This window comes from Tasmannia lanceolata, unplaced genomic scaffold (assembly GCF_043159265.1).
Source record: "Tasmannia lanceolata isolate RefF3 unplaced genomic scaffold, GAP_Taslan_0.1 ptg000005l, whole genome shotgun sequence".
In the NCBI taxonomy this organism is placed as follows: domain Eukaryota; kingdom Viridiplantae; phylum Streptophyta; class Magnoliopsida; order Canellales; family Winteraceae; genus Tasmannia; species Tasmannia lanceolata.
The window spans coordinates 18,552,502-18,565,547 of NW_027518682.1; the positions used below are offsets into that span (position 1 = coordinate 18,552,502).

General features: G+C 41.0%; 1 protein-coding gene and 1 pseudogene across 1 annotated transcript; one reads left to right on the forward strand and one right to left on the reverse strand.

The window, feature by feature from the left end:
• The first annotated feature begins 4,405 nt into the window (after positions 1–4,405).
• On the forward strand, positions 4,406–6,992 carry LOC143877822 (UV-B-induced protein At3g17800, chloroplastic-like). The gene is made up of 4 exons (XM_077380072.1): positions 4,406–4,562; positions 4,652–4,823; positions 5,299–5,582; positions 5,861–6,992. The coding sequence occupies exons 2-4, from the start codon at positions 4,680–4,682 to the stop codon at positions 6,687–6,689; spliced, it is 1,257 nt and encodes a 418-aa protein (XP_077236187.1). The 5' UTR covers positions 4,406–4,562; positions 4,652–4,679; the 3' UTR covers positions 6,690–6,992.
• A 3,454-nt stretch (positions 6,993–10,446) lies between these two features.
• On the reverse strand, positions 10,447–12,808 carry LOC143876407 (DEAD-box ATP-dependent RNA helicase 21-like; annotated as a pseudogene).
• Between the last annotated feature and the right edge of the window lie 238 nt (positions 12,809–13,046).

The following is a 13,046-nucleotide window of genomic DNA, read 5'->3' on the forward strand; positions in this document are numbered from 1 at the left end:
GCATCAATTTCCTCGCGCTCCGAAGCGAGCACGAGACTGACACCCACTCGAGAGGAGTCTCTTTGATACGGAGATGATAAGATGGATATAATATCTGCATAGCTGTTGACCTGGGAGTACGGAGAATCGGAATAGGGAAGTCCCTGAATAGGCCGATCGGCACTGTGCCACCTGAGTTCCTGTGTGGGACCCTCTGTTTGAATTTGAACATTTGCCTCAGAGGAAAGGTTGAGATCCGGCAACTCCTGCTGAGCCCGAATAGCGATTGGTGGGAGCGCAGATTCCACCATTCCAGGGTTGGCGACATTGAAGGCCGACTCTGAGAGGATCTCTGGGACGACAATGGATGCATTAAATGCATGCTGGACTTCGTTGATGGACGGTGGGTCTTCATTGATAACACTCATGTTGTTAGTAATGAGATGATGATTTACCTCCTCCTCCTCAACCAGCATCCCATTTGAATCAATAGCTGATAAATTGACACAGTGCTTTTGTCCTTCGTCAATTTCCCGGGAGGCGAGAATCCAGCGAATGGTGCCATCGATAGAGCTCTGGATAGAGAGTTCATTTCCAGGGCGACCTGCAGTTACGATCTTCAACCTACCCACCCCATATCCGGAACCAGCATAGCATGAGACATCCACCTCCACCACTTGGCCTAATTTTTTACCGATGCGCCGAAAATTGTCTGCACACCAAGCATCAGGCGGAACGCCTTCTATTTTCCACCAGGACGATTTCCCCCCCTTAGGAAATTTTAGATCCCAATTTTGCAGGTCTGCCAAAGGAGAATCGAATGAAGAACTCCAGTCTCTGATCAAAATCGAACGATTAGCACCTGCAGGGATGGCAATGTGTAGTTCAAGAGGAGCAATTTTATACACCACTGCTTCACTCCCTTGTCTGCTATTCTGAACAAGCCATATCTCCAAGGCATCCAGATCACCATCCCAACCCTCCTTCATCTTCCCCCATAGTCCCAAGTCTGCATTACTGATAGATTTAAGGGGGACTACCTCCATGCTGAAAGCTACCCCTTCTGAAGTCGCAGGAAGCAAAGCCTCCGATCTAACTGTCTCCGCAGGGAGCGCCTGTGGTTGAGGAGGACGACTCACCACCGGAGCCGCTCTCTGTAAGTGTCGACCGGGAAAATTGAAGTCCAAACTGGACCAAGCTTTGTGACATTTCCAGCAGCTGGCCCTCCTGCTAAAATTCCGAAAAGAACACCTGTGGCATCTCCAGTCTCCCAAAGCTCGACTTTGTCTTCGGTGGAAGGCATTCTCCAGACGTCTGGTCTTCCTGGTTCGGACGGGAATCCAAGCCGCCTCTTCAGCTCGGCGAATTCGGAGGCTCACCTCATCGGTAGGCCCAGACCGTAACGGATGCCCACAGGCCGTCCGGGCGCCCAAATGACTAGGTTCATGTTGGATTCGCCGGAATCCAAGCGGGGTTAAATTCGCCCCAGTTGCCCATAGAAATTTTGGGTGTGAAGATATGTTTTTGTCTCTACAATTTTTAAAATTAGCCACTATCTTACGCTAAAAAATGAAAACCTAACCAGCCCGACCCGAGAAACTATCTTGGGTACGGTCGGGTTTAGGAATCTCGGGTTTTCCTGTAAAAAATTAGACCCGACCCAAGATAATTCCTTGGTAGGGTAGGGTAGGGTTTTGGAAAACTCACCCGGCCCGAGTTGCACCCCTCGAAACCCGAGGTGGCTTTTCTCAAAAATGGACAAAAAGTAAATGAGGGACTAAACACGTGTAGAAGCTCTACGTTGCAGCATTTGGGCCGGGAAACTTCCACACGCCTCGTAACGAGGAATATCCCACCCGCCATAAACGTGGTACTGCTTGCATCATACACGTGGTTGACCGTAGACCCCTGAAGTAAAATGCCTTTTGTGGCTCACTTTTGCACGAGAGAACATCCACGTCCAATGAATTAGACTCTTCTGCCAAATTGTTTAGACGACTCGCATGTGTATGCATTAGTCGGAAGTGTAGAATTCGCCTCTATCTTGATGGGGAACACAATTTTGTTACGCCTCTCGTGCGTTTTGACTTTTAAGTGTGCCACTACCAAAAAGGAGTTTCCTGTCCACAAGGGAACATCCCCTTTCTTTCTCCCTCTCTTTAGGTGGAGATGTGTGGACCCACCATTGATTTGGTTCAATATCTTCAGTGGGTTATGGTCCCCACACGTAACCATTGTCCATTTGTGATCACATGGTCTGTGATATGCCCGATAACCACTTTTAAAATGGGTCAATTTCTTGCTAGCCAGTATGGCGGAAAGCCATTTCGCAGATGGCTTTTGCATGTTAGAAGAGCTACCTGAGATGAATTAAATGAATAAGACAAAATTTCCCCAAAAGTGAACCTGTATGGCTGTTTTCACATGCAAAAAACAGCGGCGAAATTGGCTAGCAAATCCCTTTGACAAGTACGTGTGCTACAAATTACATATCAACCTCCACTAAATGCTTAAATTGAATGACCCTTTTCTTGAATATTGTCGAACATAAATTGCTCTTTAATTGTTTTTTATAGTAATTAAAGTCAGCAATATTCTCTTTTAAATATTGATTTTGAGGTAGAATTTCCTTTTCTTATATGATCATTAGCTGCTATCAAGACACGTGGGCTGCGGAGGCCAGTGTGGGTCTGGGCGTGGGCAGCGGCGGAGCCAGGATTTATACATAAGAGGGGCAAAATAAGATAAAATATTTAATCCCAAAAAATATTACATTGTTAATGAAAACTTACTACAGCAATGCATTCATACATAAATCAAATTTACAGAAATAGCATAAAGTGGTAACTAGGGCAAATCTCATTAATCAAACATACGTCATACATAATTTCTATGGTTTTATTAGAAATATCTAGGGACCACATACTATAGAAAAATAGTAGCTAATCCTATGGTTCTATGACTTCTATCTAAGATAAAATTATCCAAGCAGAGTAGTGAATCTTTGGAACAGCTTATCCAAGGAATTTTATCTCCACGCATAAAAGCCCAAGGCTAAAATATTCAGTTTGATTATGCAAATGTCAACAATTCAAGTTAGGTGAAACACAACATGAGCTGTTTCAATATAAAGGGGCTATTATCATCTATTCAATGTGGAGTTTTTCCATGTTTATGGTGCTGCCTAATGGGAAGAGCAACAATTAGCAAAAAATAAAATAAAATATCATAGAAAGCAAATATTGTTTAAGTGGGCCCATATTCTTGTATGATCCAAATTGTTCATCTATTGGGCCCCACTTAAACAGGCCGTGGTGAGAAACCATCTGCATAGAATGATCCTAATCCATTATTGTGGATCACAAACCCGAACCCAAACTAAGCAGACAGATGAATCGAGTAACATAGGTATATAGACTATGTATTGGCTGCAATGAAAAAAATTTCCATGGAATTTTAGTTTATCAAATGGTAAGAGAGGGCGAGGGAGGCTGGAAGAAGGAGAGACTAGAGAGAGCATGAGTGTGGAGAGGGTTAGAAAAATGCTGAAAAACAATGTTAAGGAAAAACATTAATCAAAATACAATTTTTCCCCAATGTTTTAGTCACCTCTTACCCTCTCCCCGGTCATGGGATCTCAAATCTCTTCATCTCCCACCCTCGCTAGCCCTCTCTCACCACTTGATTAACTAATATACCATGAAAAAAAATAATGGTTGCCACTAGGGCAAATCTCATCAATCAACCTTTAGAAATACAAAAAAGACAAAAATAGCCCTTACCTTCTTCTTCTTCTTCTTCTTCTTCTTCTTCTTCTTCTTCTTGGGGTGGGTGAAAACTTTTCTAGCCTTATCATTATTCGTCTGATGAAATAATCAGAATAAATCAGGCTAATCCACGAGATATGAATTCTTTAAACAGAGTGGTGAGCCCTGATGCACCACATCTATATTCCTATTATGTTTTCTCATCTGACGGGTCTGATGATATCTTGGTTCTTATACTACTTCTGGCTATGGTGAAAAGAATAGGAAGCTTTCAAAAGAGTTGAGCAGTCTCTTTTCAAGGATATATCGTGAGGAGGAGCGGATACCACCTGATAGCGCCTCTATTTAATAGTTACTTGTTTAAGGTAATTAATAGATAGAGAAGATTACATTTATAAGATTTTAATAATGAGACAACCTGTCATTGTCTTTTATTATTTAACCAGCTGTCAAAAGCTGCTGATATTTGCACAACCATGTTTTGTTATTGAGACAAATTCACCCTGTCTTTTCTTTTTAATAATTGGCTGGTGGGAGCTTTTTGGGAATTATAAATTTATAATAGCCTTTGAAAGCTGGTAAAATAATAACAGACAATACGACTTAGTCCCACTATCAAAACATGGAATGCCAACCCTAGCAGAGAAGCTTTTTGGGAATTATAAATTTATTATAGCCTTAGAAAGCAGTTTCGGTAACCTAGAAGCTTCGACCTCCTCCTCTCTAACCCTATCCCTAGCAAAGAAATCTCTAAATTCTCTCTTCAATTTTCTTCTGTACTTTCGGATTTCGGAATCGTGAACTCATATTTTCCAGGTATATAACAAATATTTCTGATATTCAACATTTAGGGTTAAGGTTTGTTTTTTCCTCATTATGATTTAATGGCGGGGTTGATGTTGCAGGTAGAGAGCTAAGCCGTGATCGGGGAAAATGGATGCAACGGCCGTGCTTCGATCTTCTTCGTGTATTAACAAAACCCCTAATTTCGTCGCAAAATCGGGCGGCTTGGCCGCCCATCGGCCGGATTTTGTGTCTTTCAGTGCCAATTTCCGTTTCTCCAATGGATTTCTTCAGGTATGGAACTTGTTTCTTAATTGTTCTACCTTTGCCTCCTCTTTTTTTTCTTCTACGGTTAGGGTTTCTGTAGGTTTTCTGCTTATAGTAGTAGTTTCTAAATGCTTTTATTGATTTTCGTTCAGGTATGGAACTTGTTTCTTAATTGTTTTACCAGTTTCTCTTTGTTTTCTAGGGTTAGGGTTTCTGTAGGTTTTCTACATATAGGAGTAGTTTCTGAAGTCTTTTATTGATTTTTGTTCAGGCATGGAGCTTCTTTCTTAATTGTGTTACAAATTTCTCTTTGTTTTTAGCGTTTTCTGCCTATAGTGGCATTAGTTTCTGAAGGCTTTTATTAATTTTGGTGTAATCAGGAAAAAAAATTCCTATTCTTTTTTCCCCAAATGGTAGATAGGCTGGAGTTTGGCGAGAACCTGTTTTTGGCTTTTTTCTGTTCCTGTTATTATTTGTAACTTTTTCGATCTATGGATTACAGAATTGCTCTTCGATCTCTCGTTCCAATCAAGGGCAGAGGCGATTGGTTTCGGGAAGCCGGAGAAATGGCAGTATCAGGGCATCTTCATCTGATTCCTCGGCCCCAATAGCTCCTCTACAGTTGGAGTCGCCGATCGGGCAATTTTTGTCGCAGATCTTGATAACACATCCTCATCTTCTTCCCGCTGCCGTGGATCAACAACTACAACAGCTTCAAACCGATCGCGAGGCGGAGAAACAAAAGGAAGAGCCTTCCCCTTCTAGCACGGATCTCGTCTTGTACAGGTTTGCAGCAATTACATTCCTCACATGTATGGTTGGAGAAATTATATGATGGATGGCTCCTGTGGAAATGACTTTTGCGGCACAACCTATTTACATTGTCGCCCAACAAATGGATGGTTTGGTTAATTCTATGGAGTGGGTCATCAGTTCTTTTTGAAAAATACAGGTTTATACGGCCATCCATCATATAATTTCTCCATATGATATGTAGCTAGAATAACTGTTTGGCTCTTTTGTGTTTAAGAAAAATGATTAATTGAATGTGTTTTAATTCTTAGGAGAATTGCCGAGGTAAAAGCAAACGACAGGAGGAAGGCTTTGGAGGAGATTTTGTATACATTGATTGTGCAGAGATTTATGGATGCTAATGTGTCGTTGATACCCTCGATCTCCCAATCGACGGACCCTTCTGGTAGAGTTGACACTTGGCCGTCTCAAGAAGAGAAGCTTGAGCAGCTCCATTCTCGGGAAGCTTATGAGATGATCAAGAATCATCTTGCTCTTATTTTGGGTAATCGCTTGGGGGACTCGAACTCTATTGCAGAGATAAGCAAGCTTAGGGTGGGACAAGTCTATGCGGCATCCGTTATGTATGGCTATTTTCTTAAGCGAGTTGATCAGAGGTTCCAACTTGAGAAGACGATGAAGACTCTTCCCTTTGGTTCAGATGAAGTGGAAAGTGCTGTTGAGCAAGTGATGCCCGACGAGTCGAGACCCAACAATCGGGGGGCTGCCCACTCAGAGAACTCCCACCCCGTGAACTCCTCTTGGACTGAAAGCTTCAATGCTGGTGGGTATGGAAATGGGACCAAGGTCACTCGACTGCGATCCTATGTCATGTCATTTGATGCAGAGACATTGCAGAGATATGCAACGATAAGATCCAAGGAAGCTATTGGTATAATTGAGAAGCACACTGAGGCGCTATTTGGAAGGCCAGAGATTGTCATCACACCTGGAGGGACTGTCGATTCATCTAAAGTTGAGGTCATCAAAATTAGTTTTGCGGGTTTGAGAAGGCTTGTGTTGGAGGCCGTGACATTTGGGTCTTTCCTTTGGGATGTGGAGAGTTATGTAGATTCAAGGTACCATTTTGTGACAAACTAATGGTGCAGTTGGATGCCAAGAAATGCACTAAGCTTAGAAGTGGAGATGGATATGATGAAAGATAACATCACATACTGAAACCATAACCATCAGAATGTTGATATGTTTGTTGAGATCGTCACTCGGTACCAATTGCTTTGCAGTTTGTGGTCAGTTCTTTCCAAATTTCCGGTGAGGATTCTAAGCATTATGAATTTGAAATTTTTAGATATGGATGTGCATATGTGAATTGATCTTGTGACCTGCTTCTGTATCATTCGGTATCATCCTACTATTTAAACTAAGCTCTTGCTTTAAATGGAACATAGCAGTGCACTCAAAGTAGAATATATATATATATATATATATATATAATTAATTAATTAATTAAGTTTGAGGAGAAGCACCTTCTCATATTTTTTTCAGGGCCTTCTCATTTTCTCTTTCTAACACTTCTACATTTGCTAGCAGCGGTAAGCATCTTTGCATGATTGGCACACATTGTTCCATCATGTGTTCATTTTTAAGGTGATCATATCTCTCTGGTTACATACTTGGTGAGATATTTAAATATATGGGGATGATAGAAACCTCTGCAGGACAGTCGAATAGCATAACCTTAGCAACTTCTGAGTACATGCTCGGACAGTTTGAAAAAAGTGTTTTTTTAGCCTCATCAGAAAAAGGTCGTTCTAAAACATCTATGGAATTCGGGTCCATCTACCCAAACACCACCTCCCCAGGAGTAGGTAGGGTCACTCCCTAGGAGTACTATGATATAAAGCACCCAATTTATGAGGAAATTAGTCGCATGATCCACCACCCAAACCCTACAAATGATGAGAGAATGGATTCTCTATTTCCACGTCTTCTAGCACTAGCAATGTAGTAGAAATACAGCGTACTTTTATCTCCCTTTTTCATCCATTTTGAAATGGATCTTTGTTTCCACTTCAACTCTTCCTGAAGAACAATTTGCATGTAACCCTCCTAAGTTGAAATCTTTCCATTATCTCTTCTATTGTTAAATGATGGAAATCACTAATGCCCTCTAGCCCTTTGATTATCCAAGATGGTTGATTTCCTCTGGTTCACTTTTCCCATCAGCTCAAACAAGTAATGCATTTTTTCACATTCATGACAGGCAAAACAGGAATGCAAGTAATTGATTTTCCATTAGTTTGGTATTGGCAACAAATAAAACACCAGGGCAAATAATCCAATATCTATGAATAAGCTCCCTTAAAACAGAAATAAATTGGGCCACATAAGCTTTGAAACATCTAAAACCTGTGAAACCCTGCTCCTTAATGCTGATTAGGTGATAAAAGCTAAGTCCGTGTTCATTCAACTAGGCCAAGTCAAACCTTTTCCTTCTAAGACAATAAGAAAAAAGAGAGGATCATCCATCTCTCACATGTATTCCCATATTTCTGCCATGGCTGATGCTTTCAACAACATTCACCTAATGTATACCATCCTTTATCTGAATCGTACGTAAACCCTTCTCAAACTTGTGGATTGCGAAGTACATTTTCCACCGGAACCAATAGCACCTATACTCATCCTTGAGATCCTCCAATGTCAACAGTGGCAGCACCTCCTCATCCACCTCATGTATCTCAAAAACCGGTCCATATCGACGCAACCCCAATCCATTCAGACACATCCTAATGCCGTCCTCAATGGTTCGGCACTTTCTATCGCTTAACCCTTTACTCAAACTGCCTTACATATGTGGCTGAATTATGAGGTTGAAAAATTTTGCTTATGAAAATCAATCAATATAATCCTCCTCAACTGCCTGACCTATATGGCCGAATTCTGAGGTCGAAAAACTTTCTTTTGAAAATTAATCAATATAATTCCGTATAAGTAGGAGTAATGTGACTAGATACTGGACCAATTGCTCAAACTGGGTTCCAAACACATGCTTACTGTGCATAGTTGGTAAGACGAAGTGGACCTGAAGTTAGCAGGGTTCATATAACTATTCAGCTTTACCACTAGAACTCATTTAAAGATGGTTGTGGACTTGACTCAATAAAGGTCTTTAATGAGGATTTGACATATGTGCATGCGCATTACTTCAATTCCAACTTGCTAGCATGTTCAGTTGCAATTCACATTCCCTTTCATTACATAATTGATTTTCAGGTTTTATTGGTCTTTATATTCTGAAACAGCTTTAGATGTTTGCAAATTGAAAATAGCCATTTCTCTGACACTGAACATGCTTATAGCTCTACATATGATTTATGTAATCTTATTCTATTCCTTGAGAGGAAGTAGAGATAATTCATTGGGCTAAATTCATTTGGCTAAATTCATTGGGCTTCTCCTATGATCCTATCACCGTTGCCCAGTGTTTAGTGTGTAAACTATTGGGCAACAAGAGATTAGAATTAACCAGAAGACCGAAAAATCTTCTCTACAACAGTAATTATGATTTTGTGCCCCTCCATCTCGGTAAAATTTTTTGGTCGTCCATACTGTTGCCAACTTAATGAACAAATGTTTGAATTCATTCTAAATCAACACCTTATTTGCATTGCATGATGATCACTTGCTTCCTTCCATTCATGCTTGATTGAACACTATAAACTACCGTTTTGTAACGAGTCTAATGACAATATTTCCAACAGCACATGTTTATTAAAATGCAAATCAAATATATGGTAACTATAAGATAACTTCTTTTCTTTTTTCTTTTTTTTTGAAAATTACTAATTGGATCGATTTAAAAAATGTAGCTCCCCGACAACTATAAAAATCATTTAAAAAATGTAACTATAAAGATAACTGATCCACAACTTTTTAATAACTCATGCATGCAGAAAGTCATTTCGTAAGAAAAACTCCATAACTAGCGGAAGAGTCCCTAAGCATATGATCCATTCTTGTGGATTGTAAGAGTCTCTTAAGCATATGTTGCATGCTTATGTCAGACTTAAATAATTATTTCTTTCACAATGAAGAAAGCATGCAAGAAACACTACACACTATATTGCTCCATAATAATGAATAATATCAATTCAAGCACAATTTTAAGAAATACGATGGAGTATGGTTCTATCTTATTGATAATAAACAGGCTGTTACTAACACCTATGTAAGTGCCACATGAACAAAGATACATGATCAGGCAACAAAGCAGTTAAGTACTTCTACATAGGTATTTTTTCTTTAAGGAACCTCTATATAGAAATTTCTACGGGACATAATTAGATAGCTTTACAAATTGCACCAACTATGAGGCTAATGCAATCATATTAGCTCAGTTACAAGATGCATGATGAATATTAGCACAATTAGCATGGGAAAGACAAGTGACTTTGACTTGAATAAAGTTTACCCATCAATAAAAAAAATTACCCAAACATGGGGATGCCAGTTAAAAAATCAGAGCCTGCATCACTTGCTTGGAACAGGTATAAGCCTGCAAAACAATAATACTATAATGTTTTAAAAATGAGTTACTAACAAAAAGCAAACAAAAAGCACAAACTTAACTTTGTCTAGAAATATCTAGAGTTTGTCAAAAGAACAATCCCTCCGAGTTCCTTTTTTTTTTTCAAAAAGTAATGGAATATATTAATAATGAAAGAGGACCAAGATGGTCAAGTACAAAGATGAAAAACATCCATATAGCCAGTTACTTTACATGAGAAGGGAAAAGGAGAAATAAAACAAATCAAGGGGAAAGCTCATTGAAAAGGGCAAGAGCATCCTTTGAGACCCCCCCTCCTCGCAAGCCTATCAACACGGTCTTTAGCCTCTAGGCGGCAAAAACAAAATCATTGTGTCTAGGTGGCCTGTCTGGAATAGACCCCGGCTTAAACTTGGATGCCTCATGCCTCGCCAGCTCTGGAGGCACTGGACTCTTGCTTTGTAGAAGCATTTGCTTAAGATCATAGAACACATCAGCGTCATGTAGAGTCAAGAATGTAGTCGCTGCACCCGTTTTCCCAGCACGCCCTGTTCTACCGATACGATGCGTGTACTTCTCTATATCCCCTGGCATGTCATAATTTATGACATGGGCAACATTTGGTATATCAATACCACGCAGCTGCAACATCTGTCGTAACAAGAACTGTATACTGCTTGTCCTTTAAACCTTGAAGGTTTATCTCCCTCTGGGTCTGCAGCTTCCCAGCATGGAATGCTGTTGCTCTGTAACCGGCACTAATCAACTGCTTTGAAAGATCATCGACAGAGTTCTTTGTATTGGTGAAAACTATTGCCCTCTTGTCTCCAATATCATTCAGTATCTTATGCAGCCTCGACATTTTCTCCCAGTCCTTCACCACTATGACATTCTGGGTTATGAGCTCATTCGCCTTCCCCGGAATACCAATAGTAATCACAACAGGGTTCCTCAGATACTTCCTTGCCAGCCGCTGAACAGAGGAGGGCATAGTTGCACTGAACATGTAAGTTGTTTGGTAAACCCGATTCTCATTAAGCTCTTCATCTTCCTTCTCCGGTTTCAAATTGCTCGAAGGCATGGCATCCAACACCCCAACGATTTGTGACTCGAAACCCATAGTTGCATTGATTGAGAACAATATATCGTCTCTCCAAGCAATCGAGAAGACGACCGGGCGTCGCAACTACAACCTCACATCCCTGTCTGAACTGAAATCCCTGTTCTTCGATTGACTGCCCACCAACTAGAGAGACCACCTTAATATCCAAATAGTGCGCGAATTTCAGCTTCTCATCTTCAATCTGTTGTGCAAGCTCCTGGGTTGGGGCCAAGACTACAGCATACGGGCCTTCAGCCTCATTGTCTTGGTTCATGGGTGGGTGTCTAGATATATAAGTAAGCATAGGAAGAACAAAGGCAGCCGTCTTACCCGAACCAGTCTCTGCACTCCCTATCACATCACGCTGAATTGGGGACGGGGTCTTATAGCCTGCCCTCTCCACGGCTTTCAGAAGCTCCCTACTTAGCTTGCTCTCCGACCAATCCCTCATCGGACGAGGGATGTGAGAACCCTTGGACGAGATATCTTGATCCTCTCGGAAAATCCTCCAGTCCCGTTCCGTCATCTCCTCCAGCTTCTTCTGGCACCAGTGCTGATCAACCCACATATCAAAATTGTCATATAGGGGCGTTGTGCAACTGCCTCCTCAGGGAGCTCCTGTACTCCCTCTTTCTTTCTAATCATCTCACACATCTCTCTCTCATTCTTCAAGGAGAGCTTCTTCTGCTCGCAGCGGTCTATGCCTGCACGGAAGGCCCGTCCAAATAGGAGCTGAGCTTCATAGGGATTCCGATAGAGAGGGTTCATATCGCGAGAGGTGTCTTCTGAATTATCCCAGTCGAAGGAGAAGCGAAACTTTTCGCTGGGTTTGAACACTCTTCTTGGGTTTCTTGACGCCAAGGTAGTGGCTCTTTGATGGATTCGAGCTCTCTCTCTCTCTCACTTGCGGGTCTTCGGTTCTTCTTCGCGCTCAGGATCACGAGGGCGGGATTGAGATGGATGGGTATTGAGGCTGTTTTGGAGATCAAAGGCACGGTGTCTCTTGGCCACTTCTTCTTCTCTGCGTTGGAGGGCTAATTGCTCTCGCTGGGCTTTTGTAAGCAATACAGGCTTTTTGTTTATGTCTTTGGTAAGGGGTCCCATCTTGTCTAGGCTGCCCTTCATCTTTTATTCACGAGAGAGAGAGAGAGAGAGAGAGAGAGAGAGAGAGAGAGAGATGGGAAAAGCTCTACAGTAGCGGTAAGTTTTGGACAGGGGTGTGTGCTTATTTATAGGATGTTTTACCATGAAGTCCTAATTTATTCAGGACACTAGTAGTAGATTTTATTTGGACTTTAAATCATCCTATTCGGATTCTAAGAGTTGATTTAGGATACCCTCCCCTCCTCCAATATCCTTACGTGGCTTGTGGCCCTTTCTCCGATTAAAAAGTTAAAAAGTAAAATGGTTTCTATTCTTTCTCTTCCCCTTAAAAACCTCCTCCTTTTCTAAAAAAATTCTAATGATTTTAAAACTCTCCTTTTCTAAAAAAGTCTCTAAAAAATACTAAATGGTGTAAGCCCTTATAGTCCCTTATTATTCAAAAAGTATTATACGGACCACACTATAAGAATATAAGATATCCAAACAGTCCACATGATGGGCCATAACGTAAACAGGTTGTTCCCAAAAAATCATTTCCATAGGATGATCCTCCGATCTGACGGTTTAAAATTTCGGTTTCGGTAACCGTTTTGGACCCCACAGAAAACCAAAATTTCGGCGAAATCCAAAATTTCGGTCCAAAATTTGGGTTTGAAATTTCTGCCAAAATTTTGTAATCGATGAAATTCGGAATTTCGGTCGAAATTTAAAACCATGTACGATCTACAGATGACCTGCATAT

Bases quoted from the DNA above. Each gene is read 5' to 3' on its own strand.
- LOC143877822 (XM_077380072.1), top strand. From the start codon at position 4,680: ATGGATGCAACGGCCGTGCTTCGATCTTCTTCGTGTATTAACAAAACC. The intron at 4,824-5,298 runs GTATGGAACTTG...TATGGATTACAG, and splicing joins TCTCCAATGGATTTCTTCAG to AATTGCTCTTCGATCTCTCG. The intron at 5,583-5,860 runs GTTTGCAGCAAT...TTTAATTCTTAG, and splicing joins ACGGATCTCGTCTTGTACAG to GAGAATTGCCGAGGTAAAAG.